Source organism: Pan paniscus, chromosome 12 (genome assembly GCF_029289425.2).
Source record: "Pan paniscus chromosome 12, NHGRI_mPanPan1-v2.0_pri, whole genome shotgun sequence".
Classification (NCBI taxonomy): domain Eukaryota; kingdom Metazoa; phylum Chordata; class Mammalia; order Primates; family Hominidae; genus Pan; species Pan paniscus.
In genome coordinates this window covers 92,949,307-92,971,681 of record NC_073261.2, presented here as the reverse complement: position 1 = coordinate 92,971,681, position 22,375 = coordinate 92,949,307, and the positions used below count along the sequence as shown (strand labels likewise).

Here is a 22,375-nt window from a genome sequence, read left to right as displayed (position 1 = left end):
TTTCTCCTGAAGTGATTGTTTTCATCTAAACATGGCTCCAGCTGAGGTCGCCTGTATATGATGGACAGCCCTGGAGGACAGAAAAAGAGAACCCTTATGTTCATCAACAATTATGAAATGCCTACTCCGTGCGGTAGGCTGTAGGGCAGTGCTTTAACTTTCTGTAATAGTTAATTACAGTTTTCACAGCACTTTTCACATACGTTTCCTCAGTAAATTCTCACACATACCCTGCAATGCAGCCTGGGCAGGGCTGTGAGTGTAACATCACCCCTGCCCCTTCCTTTTTTTTTTTTTTTTTTAACAAAAGAAGAAACTGAGATTTACAAAGGACAGGGAGCAAACTTCTGCATCCCAGCCTGGGCCGGGTTCCCCTCAAATGGACATTTGCTCTCTCATGTGGGCACACTGCTGACATCTCATTTATTTCACATCTGTAAAAGTTAATTAATACTGCTCTCTCCTCCTCTTCATGATGTGCAGTAAAGGAAGTAATTACAGGACAAAATCTGTGAGGGTGGGGGCTATGTTTGTCATTTTTGTCATTGTATCCTTGGCCCCTTGAATACGGCACCAGGCATGTTGAGGGAAGGAGGACCACGCCACCAAACTGTTGGGATTTGTATTGTTCCTCCTTTCAGGGAATATCTGGAGAGGACATCTGCCTTACATCCCAATTCACGTAACCAGGAGTTTTAAAAGCTGATGCTTCTGTTGCGTGGGGTATGAAATAGTTTGAATCTTTTCATGGTATTTTTAGCCCTATCAGTTACTTTTACCATTTTGAGTACATGCAAATAACTGGAAAGCCCCTGTATTTTTAATTTTAGTCTCATTTTTAAAAAAGAAGAAGAAGAATAAGAAGAGTTTCAAAAATGGTGAGTAGAGGCAGTCTGATGTCCAGGTGTGTTTTATTTTATGATAAACAGTCAAGCCAATGTAGATCCTAATGAAGACTGAATCTGCAACCAACTTTGCTGAAAGGATAGGTTGGTAAATGTAACAACTTGAAACAGTGGATCAGAACATTTGTCAGAAAAAAACAGCCAGGCTCAAAATATGTTTGACAAGAGCAAATGTTCTTGAAATTCCGTTGACGAGCAGCCCATATTATAAAAAGTTGTGTAGAAAGTAGAACAGATCACCCTTTGGGCAGGTCCTTAAAGCCCAGAGGAGATCTGAGAGAGGAAGTAGAATCATGGCTGGGAAAGAAGAGATGCTAGGAGTAACCCTGAGGGCAGCTTTACATTCACGGATAAGCACAGTGGCATTTGACTCATGCATTGACTGGAAGCCAAACCCTGCATTTGTGACCTTCTAAACAAACCTTAGTCAGACACCTATTAGCTCATTTCATCTTCACCATCGTTCTTGGAGGCAGCTATTATTTATGATTCCCATTTCACAGATCAGGAGACTGAGACTCAGGAAGGTTAACTGCATGCCCAGGCTCACACTACTAATAAGCAGAGAGCGAGTATTTGGAGACTACCAAAACATTTCCATCGCTGAGCCAGTTATCCATTTGACACATGGAAATACCCAAGGGTGTTCTGTTTCTCTTGAGAGAGCATCTCCCCGCCTTACTGTGTGGCTTATTTGGATTCTTGGTTGGCTGTGGTAGTGCTTCTGTCATCTCATCTCCAGCAGATGCTGGTGCCAGTCATCACAGGACTTGGAAGCTGAGTCAGGAGGAAGGGAACATGCTCCTCCAAGTCTGGACTAACTCCTGATAACAGGGAATTCAGAAGGAAGGAGTCACTTGGTTTTCTCTATTTATGTAACCTTCACAGTGCGAGGCTTCAAGCTGGGACTGGGGGTACAGAGGTGCAAAAGACAGATGTGCTGCCCACTTTCATGAGGCTTAGAGCCTGGCGCAGTTGTCTGTTGTGGGAATTACAAAATAGTAGGCAACTGCCCACGGCTGATGTATTTTATTTGGCCCATACGGAATCCTAAGCTTTTGTCGTTGTTAGTTCCCAGTGTTTGAAAATTGGGATAGTTTATCTAAAACTCCAGATTTCTGGCTTCTCTTAACAAATCAGAAGACTTGGCAACTCAAGGTCCAACGTTAGGCTGACAGCAATTTGTCATCACTGAGCAGTGATGTTCATCACAAACCACACCTCTCCTGAAAATTGGGATAGTTTATCTAAAACTCCAGATTTCTGGCTTCTCTTAACAAATCAGAAGACTTGGCAACTCAAGGTCCAACGTTAGGCTGACAGCAATTTGTCATCACTGAGCAGTGATGTTCATCACAAACCACACCTCTCCCTGTGACTTCCCTAACAGAGAGTGGTGTCAGGTCCCACTTATCATCACATTTTTTTTTTTTATTGTGGCGCTAAGGGGAAAGATCCCTAAATAAATTACATCTGCAAAGACTCTGTTTTCCAAATAAGACGTTTCTATCAAAATGTACCTTTTACGCATCCTACTTGGCTCTTTCATATAATGGTATGGCTCCCAAAGGCATTTGTTTGTGACATGCGGATGTTTCCTTTCCTGTAAAAAGGCAGAGCCTGGGAGGTGGGAGTGATTACTGTTCAGGGGAAGGTGAATACGATGTCTCTTCTTTGTAAGCAGGATTGTCATGATCTTGAAATGATACTGGGGAGATTTTACAGTTAAGTCAGTTTTATTTTGTTTAGAAAAAAAACTTTGTGACAAAGTGCAGGTGAAAGAAACGTGACCTGATTATGAAGTCCTTAATTTAAATGTTATATTCAAGCAGCTGCTAGAACAGTGACTAGAACAGTCCCTGACACATAGTAGATTACTGATAAATATTTGTTGAATGAATGATTTGAAAATGAAATTTTATGACACCAACTTCATTTTTAAAGGAAGTAGAACAGGAAAAGGAATCTTTGAAAACATCTTCGCCTCTGAGTTTTCTCTGGCTTCCTCCTTCTTTCTTTTCCCCCACACTCCACCTCATACACATGTTAGATAAAATATGTTAAAGAAAACTTTTCATTCCTACATGGCCAAAGAAGGGAGCCCGCACTGGTTATGTTCATGGCCAGGGAAGTGATGTGATTCATTGAGTGTCCTAGCTTTAAAGGACTAGGTGAGAATGGTTCAGGCTTATTTTAAGCCTCATGACTTCTGTTTTAGGTGAGTGGAAACATGCATTGTAAGGCTTTACAGAGTTTATCCATGCTCTCCAACCTGGATCTGTGTTGTTGTCCTTGCCTACAATGATCTTCCTCTCTCTTTTGTCCAAATTAAGTCCCAATCCTCCTGGTTAAGTCCCAATTCACAAGGACCTCCATGAATCCATCCTGATCATTTCTGTCTCCGGGGCCCCTATGCATAGTAATAATATAACTAATAACAAATGCGATAATAACAGTAACATTAACACTATAAAATAACACTTCTTGAGATTTTATTGTGTACCAGGTCCTGTGTGAAATACTTTACATGCATTATTTCATTTGGTCCTGACACAAATCCAACTCAGTAGGGACTTTTATGATCATTTCCATTTTCCAGATGCAGAAACTGAGTGTCAGAGAGGAAATTACTTGCTAAAGGTTACAGAGCTAGCCAGTGGCAGGCTGCATGCTTGAACCCAGCCCTGCCTGACCACACAGCCTCTGCCCTCGTGTATTTACTATGCTGCCTCCCTGATTTCTGACCGGTTCCTGGAGCACTTAAAGTGGAGCAACTACTTCACACTCAGCATGTGCTGTTTTATAGCTACGAACACATCTTTTTAGGTTCAGGCCCTGTTTATTCAAATAAATTATCAGGGCCTTGAGGGCAAGAAATGATTTTATATCAGCTTGCCTCACTAGGACTTAGCACAATGCTCTCAAGTAATAGGAGCCTAGTTAACTGCTCCTTTATTTCAACAGTTCTTTAATCAAACTTCAAAGGCAGCATTTATTACATTTACAAGTCTTATTGTTTGCATCTGTCCCTACTTCCAGCCTGGAAACCTCAGATATCCCTCATCCGTGACTCAGCACTGAGCACCTGGGAGCTGCTCAGTAAATATTGCTGAGGAATTGAGTTGATGGTTCTCGTCAATACTGATGATTAACCAGGATTAACGTTTTCTCTTTTAAATTTCATTTTCCATCTCTGCGTGCCATCTTTTTATTGTTCTGCATTTACTCAAATTACTGTATTAGACAGTGAACTTAAAACATTCAACTTGAAAAAAAATTCAGCAACGTAAATAAATAAATAAATGTAATCTGACATTTTTATCCCTTCTAATTTTGTTGTAGCTTTCCCTGGACCTCTATCACACTGAAGATGATATTTACAAACTGTCACTGGTGCTGGAGCCTAGAAATTCTAAATCGGTAGGTATTATTTTCTCTCCAAGGATCAGTACCAATCACTATTTTTTGTCATGTACAGTAATTGGCTATTACAATGCTGCTTTATGTTCTAAAACGGAAGAATTTTAAAAATTGACATTATTCTTTTTTTTTTTTTTGAGGCGGAGTCTTGCACTGTTGCCCGGGCTGGAGTGCAGTGGTGCGATCTCGGCTCACTGAAACCTCCGCCTCCTGGGTTCATGTGATTCTCCTGCTTCAGCCTCCCAAGTAGCTAGGATTATAGGTGCACACTGCCACATCCAGCAATTTTTTTTTTTTTTTTTTTTTGTATTTTTAGTAGAGATGGGGATTTCACTATGTTGGCCCAGGCTGGTCTCGAACTACTGACTTCATGATCCGCTTGCCGTGGCCATTACAGGCTTGGATTACAGGCATGATTACAGGCTAGGATTACAGGTGTGAGTCACCACGCCCAGCCATTATTCCCATTTTATCAATGGGACAGCTTAGCCCTGTCAGTTTGAGAATTACGTCTTCATACCAGAGGCCAATAAAGAGGAAGAACATCATTCTCATTACTCTGTTTTATAATTGATCTTCTATTTGTTGTGTTCCTGCTAAGAACTCATTACATCTAGGACCAAAAAGAAAGGAGTAATAACTCATCTTAATGTTAAAGATCATTTAGACTGTTTCAGGCTTTAAAAAAGCTCCATTCAACATAAAATTAGATTTAAAATTTTAAACATCTCGGTCATAATTTACAAATTTCTCTACTAACGATTGATTCAACTCAGAATTTGGATGTCACATTGGATGGTGTCTCACTTAATAGATGGCAAACGCTTAGTAAATAAACATTATATAATGAGATTGAAGAAATTGCATTATTGAATATACACCACTCATTGGTTTTAGTGGATGGACTATATTTTAGATATGCTTTGCACTAATACAAAATGCCTGGATGAGTTTAAAATTTATAATGAGGTTGAGGCTTGCATGTTGAAGATAAAATGCCTATGCTTGCTTCTTATAATCACATCTTGAGATCAGTTCTCTTATAAAGAGCTCATCCTTACCAGCTGAACTCTATAACATATTGGCAGTGACTATGCCCCCTAAGTTTATTAATACCTACTGTGATTCTGAACCCTCAGACCGAAAGAGACAGAATGGCAGTGAGAGCCGTCCTCTGGCCCTGGCAGGGCATGCCTGAGTCAGTTGACCTGGTAGCATCTGTTCTTAAAATAGTGCATATGCTTCCATGAGCATGTTCTCCTTCCTGCCAGTCCCCAGAGGCTCATCTGGAAATACTGCAGAACAGAGCCACATGGGATGATATGGCACATGCAATGGTAGGAGTGAGGACCCAGACTCTTTAAAGCTAGCAAGAGTAAGAAAGCTAGCAAGAAAGCCAAAGCTATTGAAAACCAAAAAGGAATTTGTAAGCCCCTCCCTAATTCTGTAGTTTTGTCATGACGAACGTGGCCATGGTGTGTTAAGCCCTATTGTATGTGTGCATACAGAATTTCCACCTCTTGACACCAATTAGGCACCAGAATTGCTTCCAGTTGTTGAATGCCTGGCAGAGCATCATACACAGGTTATCTTATTAACTCTGTTAAGAAAACTAGGTCTGGGCCAGGCACAGTGGCTCACACCTGTAATCCCAGCACTTTGGGAGGCCGAGGCAGGCAGATCACTTGAGGTTAGGAGTTTGAGACCAGCTTGGCCAACATGGAGAACCTTGTCTCTACTAAAAATACAAAAATTAGCCGGGCATGCTAGCATGTGCCTGTAGTTCCAGCTACTTAGGAGGCTGAGGCGGGAGGATCACTCGAATCCAGGAGGCAGAGGTTGCAGTGAGCTGAGATCACGCCGCTGCACTCCTGGCTGGGCAACAGAGCAAGACTCCATCTCAAAAAAAAAATTTTTTTAAGAAAAAAAAAAAAAAACGACAGAAAGAAAAAAGAAAACTAGGTCTGGTGAGAGTAGGTATCTCACTCGGATTAAACAGCTGCTAAGTTGGAGAGCTGGGATTCAGTGTCAGGCCTGTCTTCCATCCCAGTGATGTTTCTACCATCCCTCATCTCAGGGACAACTTGGGAATAGCCATTTTACCACACTTGCCTGCCTTGTGTGCCTTTAGTTTTACTTTAGTTTATTTTCAGGATCTTTTTTTTTTTCCAATTTTAGGAGATATTTCCATCAAACATAGAAAAGTCGTTTTATTTGTTGTAAGAGTAGAAGCTTTTGAAAGTCCCTTCTAAGTGCTAAAATCCTACGAATCTAACACAAGACATTTCCCAGTCTCTTTCTGTCTCTTCTCTAAGTGGAGTGTCAGCCTATTTGACATGTCCTGTTGAGATGGGAGAGTTCCCTGGATCCCTTCACTGAGACTTGCGACAGAGGTGTGGCCACATTCAAGCCCTTTGCTGGAGGGGAACATACAGACAAGTGGGTGCCGGCGTGGGGGCCGGGGAGAGTGCTTTTGGGCTCTGGCCCCAAGACAGCATCTAGGGGTGTGTTACAGTTAATGCTCTTTTAGCAGTTGCTGTCCATAGATGGCTAAGTCTTAACCAGCTCAGTGGAGAGTCAGGGTGACAGCCTTTTACACCCTACCTTCTTGGTACCTGAGTCCTTGTCTGGCATCTAAGAAGAATCAGGTCACATGGACTTGAAGGATGGTGAAGGCAGAGGTTTTATTGAATGACAGAGGTGGCTCTTAGCAGGATGGGGAGCTGGAAAGGGGATGGAGTGGGAAGATAATTGTATTAGGGTTCTCTTAGAGGGACAGAACTAATAGGATTTATATATATATATATATATATATCTCAAAACTCCTGTGCTGATCAGTAGTGAGATGGTGCCTGTGAATAACCACTGCACTCCAGCCTGGGCAACATAGTGAGACCCTGTCTCTAAAATACACACACACACACCCCCCCCCCCCACACACACAAGTACATATATCTATAAATGTAATTTTTTTTTTTGAAACGGAGTCTTGCTGTGTCTCCCAGGCTGGAGTGCCGTGGCAATCTCAGCTCACTGCAACCTCTGCCTCCCTGGCTCGAGCAATTCTCCTGCCTCAGCCTCCCAAGTAGCTTGGACTACAGGCATGTGCCACCACATCCGGCTAATTTTTCTGTATTTTTAGTAGAGAGGGAGTTTCACCATGTTGGCCAGGCTGGTCTCAAACTCCTGGCCTCAGGTGATCCACCTGCCTCAGACTCCCAAAGTGCTGGGATTACAGGTGTGAGCCACTGTACCCAGCCTCTATAAATATAAATTAAAAAGAAAAGATAGAAAAAAAATAGATTTGCATGTGTGCACCAGCAAAAATGTTGACATTTTATGAAGGTTTCAGGGAGAGGATATAAAGTGAACACCAGTCTTGGCTGGTCTCCTGAAAGGATTGTGTTCTGTGCTTGTGTTGTCCAAGCATGTTATGCATTATGCTACCATCTTCCCCACAATTTTATATGCAAATGTCTTGTACGAATGCAGAAAAATCTGTGGAGAAAGAAAGTTCACCAAAGAGGGCCAGAGAGACCTAATGATTGGCAGAACAGTCAGAAGTGCTTAAGCGTATTGAGCAAGGTGCAGACGTAAGGACATAAACTTGGCCACCCACTGGTACCCATTTGCTGCATGCACCATAACTGATCACTAAGTATTAGAGAATTGGATAACTGGTGTTTTTGTATCCTGTATTACACAAAAATCCATGATGGATTGTTATATAAAAGTTTTAGTGATATTTGGAGAACTCGGATAGGATTTTTGGATGGACTGGGAGCGCATTGCTTTTTTCCCATTTAAAATAATAGAATTTAGTCTGGATGTGGTGACTCACACCTGTAATCCCAGCACTTTGGGAGGCCAAGGCAGGTGGATCACCTGAGGTCAGGAGTTTGAGACCAGCCTGGCCAACATGGTGGAAACCCGTCTCTACTAAAATTACAAAAATTAGCTGGGCTTGATGGTGGGTATCTGTAATACCAGCTACTTGGGAGGCTGAGGCACAAGAATCGCTTGAACTTGGGAGGCAGAGGTTTCAGTGAGCCGAGATCATGCCACTGCACTCCAGCCTGGGTGACAGAGAGAGACTCTGTCTCAAAAATAAATAAATAAATAAATAAATAAATAAATAAATAAATAAATAAATAAAAATAAAATAATAGAATTTAAGTTGCTGTTAAACAAAAGGCAGTATCTAAACATGCATTTAGGTACAGATTCGATTCCATTAACATAAGATGCTTGTTTTATAAGCATTTAATAGCTATATAAATGTAAGTTTCTACTGGTATTATGAATATACAAAACTTATTCATTCTTCTCAATGTCCCTGGTCCTAGTTGTTCAAGGCCCCAGTTAATATTGAAAAATATGGCCAGGCGTGGTAGCTCATGCCTATAATCTCGGCACTTTGAGAGGCTGAGGCTGGAGAATTGCTTGAGCCCAGGAGTTAGAGACCAGCCTGTGCAACATGGTGAAACCCATTTGTACTAAAAATACAAAAATTAGCTGGGCGTGGTGGCACACGCCTGTAGTCCTAGATACTTGGGAGGCTGAGGTGGAAGGATGGCTTGAGCCCAGGAGGCAGAAATTGTAGTGAGCCAAAATTACACCACTGCACTCCAGCCTGGGCGACAGAACCAGACCCTGTCTCAAAATAATAATAATAATAAAGTTGAAAAATATGTGGTTTTTTTTTTTTGTTTATCAGCAGCCTACCTCCCCTACGACGCCCAACAAGCCTGTGGTACCCCTGGAGTGGGCATTAGGGGTGATGCCAAAGCCAGACCCCACGGTCATCAACAAGCACATAAGGAAATTAGTGGAGGTAAGTGGTTGAGGGAGAATAAAGAGAGGGCACTAGAAGACCCTTTCTCTTTCCAGAATGTTCTGCGATTGTCCAGGAATCTGATGGAACCCCTGAAAACAACCCTCTGGCAGGTAGGAACAATTTAGCAGGCACTTAGTCCTACCAGGTATTGGGTCCTGGGGAGAGTCGATCAGAAAGGCCCTTTTCCCTTTGTTGTCTCTCTTGCCCAGATACTCTCAGCTACTTCCAGCTCCTCTCTTTCACAGGCATTTGCCACCTCTGTCATTGTCAACAGCTCAAGGGATTGGGGATTAGAATCACTCGTGAAAAACCCACATAGGTCCCACTAAGATGCCCAATAAATTGATTACCCAAGGGCAGGAAAGAAATCCTGTAAGTTGGATAGTTTCTCCTTTTGTATAGTTTTGGAATTTTATGACACAGCAGCCCGATGTTATTGAGATTAGAAAAATCACCTAATGTAGGACAAGGCTCTGTCAGAGTTTTCCGTGTAGAAAAAAGAGTAGGGCCGGGCGCGGTGGCTCACGCCTGTAATCCCAGCACTTTGGGAGGCCGAGGCGGGCAGATCCCGAGGTCAGGAGATCAAGACCACGGTGAAACCCCGTCCCTACTAAAAATACAAAAAAGTAGCCGGGTGCGATGGCGGGCGCCTGCAGTCTCAGCTACTCAGGAGGCTGAGGCAGGAGAATGGAGTGAACCCGGGAAGCAGAGCTTGCAGTGAGGTGAGATCGCGCCACTGCACTCCAGCCTGGGCGACAGAGTGAGACTCCGTCTGAAAAAAAAAAGAAAAGAAAAGAAAAGAAAAGAAAAGAAAAGAAAAAAGAGTAGAAGTGCCGATGGGGGAACACGGAAACATCTCGGGTACAGGAAACTGTGATCCTGAATTAAATGTCTACTTTAATGGATTGGTAGGTACATCTGCTGGTGCAACAGAATTGGGTCTTTGGGATAGAATGTGCTTTTTGCTGGGAGAAGATGTTTAAAGAAAAAGAAAGAATGTCTTACATCTTGGATAATTCAGAAAACTAGGAGGTGCTGAAAGAAAAATTTGGCGGAGCGTGTGAGGCAGGCAGGAAAATGGTGGTGCCAAGAGGAATATTAGTGAGGGAAGGGCTGAGAAGGAGATAAGGTCCAGTGGAGCCCGTGGTAGTAACAGACCCAGCTTGGAGCTGGGGAAGGTGAGAAAAGGATCCAGGGGTCCCCAGGGAATGCAAGGACTGAGTTGCAGCTCAGGAATGTCTGAAGCCAGGAAATGGAAGGCAAAGCTGTTACCTCTCCCAGTCTCATTCTACATACTGACTTCCTCAGTCCACATGGGGAATTTCTCTCTCTCTCTCTCTCTCTCTCTCTCTCTCTCTCTCTCTCTCTCTCTGTGTGTGTGTGTGTGTGTGTGTGTGTGTGTCTGGGGAATTTCTCTCTCTCTCTCTCTCTGTGTCTCATTCTGTCTTCCTTACCTTCTCTCTCTTCCCTTTTCTCCAAATTCCTTACCATTGGTTCAGTCAAATAAAAGACCAGGATTTTATGATGAATTTTACTCCGCAAAAAATCTTCTACTCGTGGTATAAATATGGATGTTAAACTATAAATAGTAGGCATTCCAAAATAGTTAACATTTAAGCTATTTTTATTATGGCTAAGTAATGATACTGGAATTAAAAAAAAAGGTAATGTTTTCTGATTTTGCACAATTCTGTTACCTACAAAAAAACTTGAGATGGGCTCATTTTAGTCACATTTTTAATTAATTCATTCATTTATACCTTACCTACTTCCCAAAATACTTGCAACACAGGGCAATATCGATAGATAGAATAGACAGAAACTACTGGGAATTAATTAAAACTGGAGATTAATTAAAACTGGAATCAAAATCAAATATAAATTTGTATACATGTGTTTGCAGAAAGAACTTACAAATTTTTTTGAAAACCTAATTTTGCAGAGGGCAATGGGAAACTTTTTTTATTCTTCTCTGATTATAAAGGAAGATAGAATCATCAAAAATATTAAAGCATTACATAAATTATAGAAAATAAAAAGCTTTACTTTCAGATCTTGGTAATTCTGTTCTCCAAGGATAACCACTGATAATTTGTAGATTAATATGACTTTATTCTCTATCTCTACGTATGTATAAACACACATATACTACATACATATATACATGTGTATCTTACGCAACTTTGTTCGATTATTTCTTTAGGACAGATTCCTAGAAGTGGAATTGCTGTGTCAGAGAGTAGGCACTTAAAATTCCTGATTGTCGTCCAGAAATATTGTGGCTATTTACGTCACTAACTTGATACAAGAGTACCTGTTGTCTCATACCCTAGAAGATGATCGATTACAGTATTTTAAGATTTTATTTAATCTGAGAGGTGAAAAAAAGCTTCATTAATGCTTCTGTAATGATTAGCTGAGCTGAATAACTTTCCATGGATGTATTGACCATTTGTATTTTTATTTGGTGATTGCCTGTTTGACTTTTGTGTCTTTGCTCTCATATATGCTGCAAATAACTTGCTCTGTTTGACATTTATCTTAAAATTTGTTAATTGAGCTTTTTGGTTCAATTTTTTTGCATTTTATTAAATAAAATATTTTTCTTTATGGCTTCTGACATTGATGTCATGCCAAGAAAGGCCTTTTTCACACAAAGATTATGAAACATGAAAAATATTTTCATCTATTTATCTTTGGTACTTTTATAGCTTTGGGTTTTTTTGCATTAAACTATATAATACACTAGTGCAGTGGCTCATGCCTATAATCCCAGCACTTTGGGAGGCTGATGCAGGAGGATGGAGTTTGATTCTAGGAGTTTGAGGCTGCAGTGAGCTATGATCATGCCACTGCACTGTAGCCTGGGCAACAGAGTCAGATCCTGTCTCTAAAAAGAAAAATAAATAAATAATATATAATACATCTAGAATTTAGTTTGGAGGTAATTTATTTTGTAAGATTATTAGTCATTTAACTCAACAGCAGTTATTGGATAATCCATAATTTATCTGTGGATTTTAAAAGATACTTTTTGATAAATTCCTATATATACATGGGTTTGTTTCAGGACTCCACTCTCTGTGGTAATTTGTATCATGTTGTTTTGATTAATGTAGCTGTGTAGAATATTTGATTTCTGAAAGGGCATGTTCCCCCTCATTACTCTTCATTTAAAATAATTTTTAGCCTGTTTTCAACATACCCACTTTGATTTGAACTTTATAATCAATTTGTTCATTTAAAATAAATCCCTACTGGGATTTTGATTGGAATTGCATTAAATGTACGCTTTAATTTTTGAGATAACACCTTAAAACTTTATTTTCTATTGTCATGGTATTTGAATTTGTAAATTCACTAAGCCAATTTCTACTCAACCGTGAGGTTTCATTTTAAACCTTGCTTTTCCCAGGAAACCTTTCTTAATCCACCTCCTCCTTCCCCCCCCCCCCCACCAATATCACTCTATTTTATTTATTTATTTATTGAGACAGAGTTTTGCTATTGTTGCCCAGGCTGGAGTGCAATGGCGCCATCTTGGCTCACTGCAACCTCCTCCTCCCAGGTTCAAGCGATTCTCGTGCCTCAGCCCCCTGAGTAGCTGGGATTGCAGGCATATGCCACCATGCCCAGCTAATTTTTTATTTTATTTTATTTTTAGTAGCGATGGGGTTTCATCATGTTGGTCAGGGTGGTCTTGAATTCCTGACCTCAGGTGATCCACCTCCTTCAGCCTCCTAAAGTGCTAGGATTGCAGGCATGAGCCACCGCGCCCAGCCGAAGTTTTATTTTTAATTTTATTTAAAATTTATTTTTTAGAGATGATGCCTTACTCTTTTGCCCAGGCTACAGTGCAGTGGTGTGATCTTGGCTCATTGTAACCTCAAACTCCTGGGCTGAGCAAGTCTCCTGCCTCAGCCTCACAAGTGGCTGGGACTATAGGCATGCACCACCGTGCCCAGCTAATTAAAAAATTTTTTTTGTAGCAATGAGGTCTCTCTATATTGCTCAGGCTGGTCTCAAACTCTTGTGCTCAAGTGATCTTCCCACCTCTGCCTCCAACTCCCAAAGTGCTGGGATTACAGGTGTGAGCCACCACATCCAATCATTACTCTGTTTTTATCCTCATCAAACCACTTGTCTTGTTATATTATAAAGGCTTCTTGACTTAGTTATCTTTCACTAGATTCTAAGCTCCTTGATAGAAAGGATCATATGCTAGTTATCATTGCTTTCGCAATAACAAGTTCAGAGCCTGCCTCATAGTCATTCAATAAATACTTATCTTTCCTTTGCAGTCTGTATTTAGAAACTATGATCACGACCATGATGGGTACATTTCCCAAGAGGACTTTGAAAGTATAGCTGCCAATTTTCCCTTCTTGGATTCCTTCTGTGTTCTGGACAAAGATCAGTAAGTTTTAATTTTGTTTTATTTTAATGCAACTATCCTAAAGCAGAAAATTATTATCAGAGGAGAGAAGGGAAACTTGTAATTTACATCTTGACAGCTTCAACCCTGGTGCTTTGATGAGCCAGGTTTAATTTGTCACTGATTATTTTCTTGGTGTGTATGAACATGACCTGAATGGAATCACAGGGAAGACCATGTTGTCAGTGTTGAACACAAGTGCACATTTGTAAATGATCCAAGCACTCCATTTGCTATATTGCTTCTATTGCTTAGCTCTCAACCTCAAAAAATCTCCACCAAAAAAGAGTAGAGGAGAAATATTGTTAGATCTAACCTGGGAGAGTCCTCAAAATTAGCGGACCTGGAAGCAATCTTAAAATTCATGAAGATTTTTAAAAAATTTTGGCCAGGCATGGTGACTCATGCCTGTAATCCCAGCACTTTGGGAGGCTGAGGCAGGCAGATCACTTGAGGCCAGGAGTTAAAGACCAGCCTGGCCAACATGGCGAAACTCTGTCTCTACTAAAAATACAAAAATTCACTGGGCATGGTGGCACAGGCCTGTAATCCCAGCTACTTGGGTGGCTGAGGCGGGAGAATTGCTTGAGCCTGGGAGGCAGAGGTTGCAGTGAGCTGAGATAGCACCATTGCACCCCAGTCTGGGTGACTGAGTGAGACTCTGTCTCAAAAAAAAAAAATAAAACTTACTTATAGTCTTCATTAAAGCAGATGATAGCTGCAGACAGCCAAGAAGCATTCATGCTTTGTTTTCTCTTTGATTGATCAAAGGTTGTCTTGATAAAGAAAAAATATATTGCTTTTTAGCGTCAAATGATTCCTAAAAATTAAATCACTTTAGAGACTAAAACCCAACTCATTAAAAGAAAATAATGATTTGAAAAAAAAACTGCTGAGAAATCCTGGCATTAATAATTTGATTAATTGTTAATAGTACGAGATTAGTTCCTAATTTAAAAATCACCTGTAAGGAAATGCTGGATTTTGTTTTGGTAAAATGGGCAAATTAAATTACATTAAAATTCTCTAATATTTTTGCTGGTATGAGAATTCTTAAAAAATGAAGTCTGGAGCCGGGTGCGATACCTCACACCTGTAATGCCAGCACTGTGGGAGGCTGAGATAGTAGGATTATTCGAAGACAGGAGTTTGAGACCAGCCTGGGCAACATAGTGGGAACCTTGTCTCTAACTATTTTTTTTAATTGAATTTAAAAAATAAAATCTGTAATTCAACACACCAAGAAATGTCTTGACACATTAACATAACTTAAAATCTTAAATTCATCTTCATTATATACCCAGAACAAAGAATACTTTTAAAATAAATTTAATTAGAAACATTAACTTCCTTTACAAAGTAAAATTTAAATTGCCTGCTAACTACCCACTTCTTTGCTTAGTTTGTTACTATTAGTGACATCTAAATAGGACATTGACTTAAAATAACTTCCTAGTCTTCATTTCTTTTATCTGTTGGTTCTAGAGACATAATTGAGATTGTCCTAGCAAATATTTGTGTCTATCTCTATATCATCCTTATCTCTACTTATTGATATCTATAGAATTGTTTTCTATGAATGAAGGTTTGGACTATTCATATCTTGCTTACATGACACTAAAGTTTTGAGTGGTTAATACTGGAAAGTCTCAAAAAGATGTTTTCTCTAAGGTACTGTTTTCCAAACGATGTTCCACAGAAGTAGCTATTAATTAGTACTTTTGAAAAAGGAACTAAGTAGTCACATGTGAGAAACACAGGGTTAAATCTCATTAAATAGGTGTCTTTACTGTGTGACTTCCCAAAGCTTTTAATAGGCTGGTGTATTACACTGTGAGTCCCTAGGAGGGGAGATGAGCTAATGCACTGTTACACAAATTTATGTACCAAATGATGTAATAAATTTGTGGGACAATGCATTCATAAATTCATTTATCATATATATAATAAAGATTGTTTTTGGCCTCTTCATTATGAAATCTGTGCCCATTCCTTTGAGTAGGCAAAGGACACGAATAGACACTTCTGTAAAGAAGACATACATGTGGACAATAAGCATATGAAAAAAAGCTCAATATCACTGATAATTAGAGAAATGCAAATCAAAACTACGATGAGATATCACCTCACACCAGTCAGAATGGCTATTATTATTATTATTACTTTTCTTTGAGACAGAGTCTCGTTCTTTTGCCCAAGCTGGAGTGCAGTGGCACAATCTCGGCTTATTGCAACCTCTGTCTCCTGGGTTCAAGTGATTCTCATGCCTGAGCCTCCTGAGTAGCTGGTTATAGGCATGCACCACCAAGCCAGGCAATTTTTTTTTCTTTTTTTTCAGTAGAAACGAGGGTTCATCATGTTGGCCAGGCTGTTCTTGAACTCCTGAACTCAGGTGATCCACCTGCCTTGGCCTCCCAAAGTTCTGGGATTCCAGGCGTGAGCCACCGTGCCCAGCCAAGAATGGCTATTACTAGAAAGTCTAAAAGTTGGCTGGGCGCTGTGGCCCACGCCTGTAATCCCAGAACTTTGGGAGGCTGAGGTGGGTGGATCACGATGTCAGGAGATCAAGACCATCCTGGCTAACACGGTGAAACTCTGTCTCTACTAAAAATACAAAAAATTAGCCAGGCGTGGTGGCGGGCCCCTGTAGTCCCAGCTACTCGGGAGGCTGAGGCAGGAGAATGGCGTGAACCCGCGAGGCGGAGCTTGCAGTGAGCCAAGATCGCACCACTGCACTCCAGCCTGGACGACAGAGCAAGACTCCGTCTCAAAAAAAAAAAAAAAAAAAAAAAAGAAAGTCAAAAAATAACAGATGCTAGTGAAGTTGCAGAGGAAAGGGAACACTTATACACTGTTGGGAGTATAATTCATTCAACCATTGTGGAAAGCAGTATGGCGATTCCTCAAGCAGCTAAAAACAGAACTACACTTCAACCCAGCAATCCCATTACTGGGTATATACCCAGAGGAATAGAAATCATTCTACAGTAAAGACACAGGCATATGAGTGTTCATTGCAGCACTATTCAAATATCAAAGTCATGTAATCAACCTAAATGCCCATCAATAACAGATTGGATAAAGAAAATGTGGTACATATACATCATGGACTATTATGCAGCCATAAAAAAGAACGAGATTGCCAGGCACGGTGGCTCATGCCTGTAATCCCAGCACTTTGGGAGGCTGAGGCAGGCGGATCACCTGAGTCGGGAGCTCGAGACCAGTCTGACCAACATGGAGAAACCCCATCTCTACTGAAAATACAAAAATTAGCCGGGCGTGGTGACACATGTCGGAGGCTGAGGCAGGAGAATCACTTGAACCCAAGAGGCAGAGGTTGTGGTGAGCCAAGATCGCGCCATTGCACTCCAGCCTGGGTAACAAGAGCGAATCTCTGTCTCAGGAAAAAAAAAAAAAAAAAAGAGAATGAGATCATGTGTTTTGCAGGAACGCGGATGGAAGTGGAGGCTATCATCCCTAGCAAACTAACGCAGGAACAGAAAACCAAATACCACAGGTTCTCACTTCTAAGTGAGAGCTAAATGATGAGAACTCAAGAACACAAAGAAGGGAATAAGAGATGCTGGTGCCTCCTTGATGGCGGACGTTTGGAGGAGCAGAAAAAATAACTGTTAGGTACTAGGCTGTGCCAAATTTCCCCGCAAGCTTGAGAATTTAGAATCCTTTTTTTTTTTTTTGCCTCCTACGCAAAATAACTTTAATAATACTTATAAAGTACAAAAATCAAAGTTATTTTGCATAGGAGGTAAGAAAGGGATCTTAAATTCTCAAGCCTGGGGGAAGATTGTGGCACAGCAAACAGTATAGGGAAGCCTGGGCAGGGAGTACAGGGAAGAAAGAGATGAAGTTGGACTTAGATCCGTTGATTGAGACAGAGAGTGGATCATCAGGAAGAGAGGTCTAGCAAGTTGTCGAAGATGTGGTGCAAAAATTCAGGACAACAGTCAGGGCTGGAGATGGAGATTAAGTCTTCAGCCCCACTGTAAGCTGGAGTCTCGATCTTGTGAGCAAACTCTGGTGGGAACTCTTAGAGGGAGGTGAGCTCGGGGCCTGAGGAATGAGCCTTCAGGGACTCCCCTCCTACATGCAGGCATTGAAAGGAGTCAGAGGGCCCTGCAGGTGAGCTGGAGAAGGGGGAGCTGGAGAGGAAGGAGGAGAAGTGGGGTGGCATGCAATTCCAGGGTGCCTAAGGGGAGAGCGCCAAAAGAAGGAAACATGTCTCCGTGTTACCTCCTGCCAATGAGAAAATGCCACTGAGGATGTTCTTGGTGACAGATTTGTAGGGTTAGAAACCCAAGTGGCATAAACAGTACCTGGAGGAAATGATAAAAGAACCTAATGATTTCTCTTTTTGAAAACTTCCGGAGTAAAAGAAGGTAGAGAGAAAAGACATCTGTTGGAGATGGCAGCAGGACTGAAGAAGGGGATTTTTCAGCTAGGAAAGTCCTGAGCGTATTTGTGAACGGAGGAAGAAACAGGGGAAGAGACTGAGCATAACCTGGAAGGAGGAGAGTCCCGGGGAGGCTGGAGAGTGCTGGATGGCTCAACTCTTCCTCTGAGAGAGGAGTCCCAAGAGAGGACATAGGAGGTAGAAAAGAATTCTGAACTGGAAAGGAAAGGTGTGATCGCCAGCACATGCTAATGGACAAAGAAGCAAGATAGAGCTCCCCTGTGTCAAGTGGATCCAATTACTATTATTATTATTATTATTTTGAGACAAGAGTCTCTCTCTGTTGCCCAGGCTGGAGTGCAGAGGTGTGATCTCGGCTCACTGCAATCTCTGCCTCCGTGACTCAGCCTCCTGAGTAGCTGGGATTATAGGCACACACCACCACGTCCAGCTAATTTTTGTGTTTTTGGTAGAGATGGGGTCTCACCATGTTGGTCAGGCTGGTCTTGAACTCCTGACCTCAAGTGATCCGCCCACCTTGGCCTCCCAAAGTGCTAGGATTACAGGCATGAGCCACCGCACCTGGCCGATTTGTTCATTTTTGATAAACAAGAAGTCAGCGTATATGGTGGGTAGGGGTAGGAAGGTGGGAAGGACCAGAGGTTTGTTCTGTGTGGAGTAGATCTGGAAGAATTGCTCCCAGCCAGTCGCAGTGAATGGGCTATGAGCCACTAAGATATGAGTGAAAATATCACCAAGGAGCCCGGACAGCATCAAGCTGAATGAATTTGAGAATGGTCAGCCCAGTTATTACAGTTCTCTGCCTTTCTCCATCATCCTAATTCTTGCAACCTTACAGCTAGGCAAGGACTAGAAAGATGTCCTTCAGGAAGCTGCTTTTCATAATAAAGACTTTCTGTGCTGCGGTGCACAGGCCACATGTGTGCTTACATGAATATGCTCCTGCACACACACACACATGCAGGGTGCACACATACACAATTTTCTGCTTACTGAAAAAGGCTTTGAACACCTGAAGATGCCTTTTGAGGTTTGCTCCTTCTCTGAGATGTAATAGAGAAGTGAATATTCCTCAACTGCTTTTGGCCACAAAGGTTTGGGAGGTGGGTGATTAAAGTGTGGCAACTACTTAGCAACCTGTTATTTAAAGATTCCCTCCCTTCTTTGATTCTCTTAACAGGGATGGCCTAATTAGTAAAGATGAAATGATGGCTTACTTCCTGAGAGCTAAATCCCAACTACACTGTAAAATGGGACCAGGATTTATCCATAATTTTCAGGAGATGACGTATCTCAAGCCAACCTTCTGCGAACACTGTGCGGGATTTGTAAGTCTGTTTTCCGTTGTTTTCTTATGTGTGTAGTTATTTGTGTAGCATTCTGAAAAAGTAGGAAAATGATACACTAAATAAAGTTCACTGTCTGCTTTGAATCAGAAGTAAAATGTGATGGCTCCCTGAAATTGAAGATTAAACACCAAAGGCAAGGTTTAGTTATTTTCTAGGAATGCAGGGCTAGCAAAAACAGGGAAGGCTGGTGAGGGCTGTTAACTCAAGAGAGTGGTTTTGTTTATTAATCCCTGCCAGGGAAAAGTGTCAGCCCAATGAGCCCTGGCATTCATCACTAATATTCATAAGTGGTTGCAATTAAGAGGTGCATTTATCTTAGCGAGTTCCTTCCAGTTTTCATTTCATGTGGTATTAGTGACCAGAAATCCATCATGGCATGGTTCAATAATTCACAACTCAAAAAGGAAGAAAAAATCTTTTTGGAGAGAACCTGGTTATAATAATAAATAACATTTACTTAATGCTTGATGGTAACAAAGTACTTCCATAGACATTATGGTAACTAATCCTCATAGCAAGCCCTTGAAGTGGGTATTTTACTTTCACCATCTTGCTTATGAAGATAGAGGTTCAAAGAGGATAACCCAGGTTCCTGAGGATTGCACAGCTAATCATTACCAGAGCTTGGACTCCGACACAGGTGTACTGACTGTCAGCCCTGTGCTTCACCTACACCACTGCAACAAATGAAGACTGCATGCTTCCTTCCCCCACCTTTGATAATTCTTTGGGAACCAAGGTCAGTTTTTGATCCTGGCCTTAACAGAAACTCCTGGGCCCTGAATGTCTCCAGTTGATAATCCAAGTTAAATAAAATGGGAAATGTGGTATTCCAGGTGAGGGAGGCCCAGCACCCAGAGGAGTATGACAATCACCCCTTTTTCTAGATGCCAGAGCTCAGTCGTGTTAGCTTTATTTGGCAGCCATGTCCTCCTGTTGACTCGTTGACCCATATTGAATTTGTTGCCGATATTATATGCTACCAGAAATTACATTTTTCCCACCCCATGCTCAAAGAACTGGCTTTCAGGAGCCCAATGCAGGAGTCTGTGTTCAAGCACACACTCCTCTGAGAATGGGTAAATAAGAGGCAGCCATTTCCTCAAAGACGGCCCCAGGTGGTCATAGCAGCTGATGTGACACAGGGGAAAACCAGTCTAACTAGCTCTCTTTATTCACTGCAGAGAAGGTGAAGTTCTTTAGTATCTCTACTGGGATTGCATGACCAGACCATTTTATCATAAAACAAATGGTTGGCCAGGCGCGGTGGCTCATGTGTGTAATCCCAGAAATTTGGAAGGCCAAGGCAAGCAGATCACCTGAGGTCAGGAGTTTGAGACCAACCTGGCCAACATGGTGAAAACCCGTCTCTACCAAAAATACAAAAATTAGCAGGGCATGGTGGCAGGTGCCTGTAATCCTAGCTACTCAGGAGGCTGAGGCAGAAGAATCATTTGAACCTGGGAGGCAGAGGTTGCGGCGGGCCAAGATCGTGCCACTGCACTCCAGCCTGGGTGACAGAGCGAGACTCAGTCTCAAAACAAAACAAAATGGTCTCCTTTTTCATGTTTCTCTATTCTGATGGAAATTTTTGGAAATACCTAGACCTGAAAATTCTGATGTGGGATGGGGCCGTGCATAACACGCTCCTACAGAGTGGGACCCAGTAAACAAAAGGTCAGGCTGCTGGGCCATGGTATGGCTCAGCCAAAAGTCAGGATGATGCATCTGTCTTTTGGTGGGCTGTGAGAGTCAGAAGACCCTTATCAAATCTCAAGGTCCCGGGTGCTGTGGCATGGACCTGTAGTCCCAGGTACTCAGGAGGCTGAGGCAGGGGGATAGCTTGAGCCCAAGAGTTCGACTCCGGCCTGGGCAATATAAAGAGACACCTGCCACTGCCATCGCTAAATATAATAATAATAATAAAAAACTCGGCCAGGCGCGGTGGCTCACGCCTATAATCTCAGCACTTTGGGAGGCCAAGGCGGGTGGATCATGAGATCAGGAGATCGAGACCATCCTGGCTAACACAGTGAAACCCCATCTCTACTAAAAATACAAAAAATTAGCAGGGTGTGGTGGTGGGCACCTGCAGTCCCAGCTACTCCGGAGGCTGAGGCAGGAGAATGGTGTGAACCCGGGAGGCGGAGCTTGCAGTGAGCCAAGATGGCACCACTGCACTCCAGCCTGGTCGACAGAGCAAGACTCCATCTCAAAAACAAACAAACAAACAAACAAACAGAGAAACAAACTCAAGATCTTATCTCTGCTCTCTAGTCCTTCTGTCCTGTCCCTCCCTTTTACAGAGGCCCTGATTCTGTAGGAGCAGCAAGGTAGACTTTCTTGGAAGTTCCACACCTGTCTCCCTGACTCATTGGAGCAGACCTGCTGGTGCTACATTCTTGCTGCAGCTGTGATGAAGTAGAAAGCTCTGGACCTGGAGTCTGGAACCCTGGGTTAAAGTTTTGCCCTTGCTAACTCTATGTCCTTGACCAAGTTATTCACCATCTTTGGGTCTATTTGTATCTGTAAAAGGGAGTTAATACTTACTTACCCACCATGTTGTTGCATGATATTAGACACGTTGCACGTCACATGGCTCGGAGTACACATTTTTTATGTATTCCTTGATACTTTGAGAGTTTAATTGAAATTAACTCATTTAAAATTTTTACAGCTGTTTTTGTTTTTAAAATATATTTAATTTTATTGGTACGATTTGATTTGATCTTTACTGACACTCATGTCAAAAAGCCCATTGGTTTTCAAAGGAATTTATAACTATGGCTCTATAGATGTGTCATTGAAAGGAATTGTGGGAGAATGGTTCCAGTGCTGGAACCATCTGCTTTTAAAATAAGTTCCATTTTAAGTTTAAGGAAGACAAACAGACTTGCTCTGCAGAAGATTTACTTTAGAATTAGAATTCCAGAACTGAAAGAGTGTTAGTAATTCCCTTATTTTGTAGATGAAGAAACTGAGGTCTGGAGAAGT

General features: G+C 41.7%; 1 protein-coding gene across 4 annotated transcripts in view; it reads left to right on the top strand.

Moving 5' to 3' along the window:
* The window catches only part of RASGRP3 (RAS guanyl releasing protein 3), a 157,873-nt gene that overhangs the window by 123,417 nt on the left and 12,081 nt on the right, over positions 1 to 22,375 (top strand). For 3 of the 4 annotated variants that reach the window (XM_063594996.1, XM_063594995.1, XM_063594997.1), the window contains 4 exons: positions 4,248 to 4,325; positions 9,043 to 9,159; positions 13,464 to 13,579; positions 19,213 to 19,360. In XM_063594996.1, coding sequence (XP_063451066.1) covers positions 4,248 to 4,325; positions 9,043 to 9,159; positions 13,464 to 13,579; positions 19,213 to 19,360 — 459 coding nt within the window. The remainder of the gene's footprint in view (positions 1 to 4,247; positions 4,326 to 9,042; positions 9,160 to 13,463; positions 13,580 to 19,212; positions 19,361 to 22,375) is intronic. The other variant, XM_063594998.1, reaches the window with a different exon arrangement.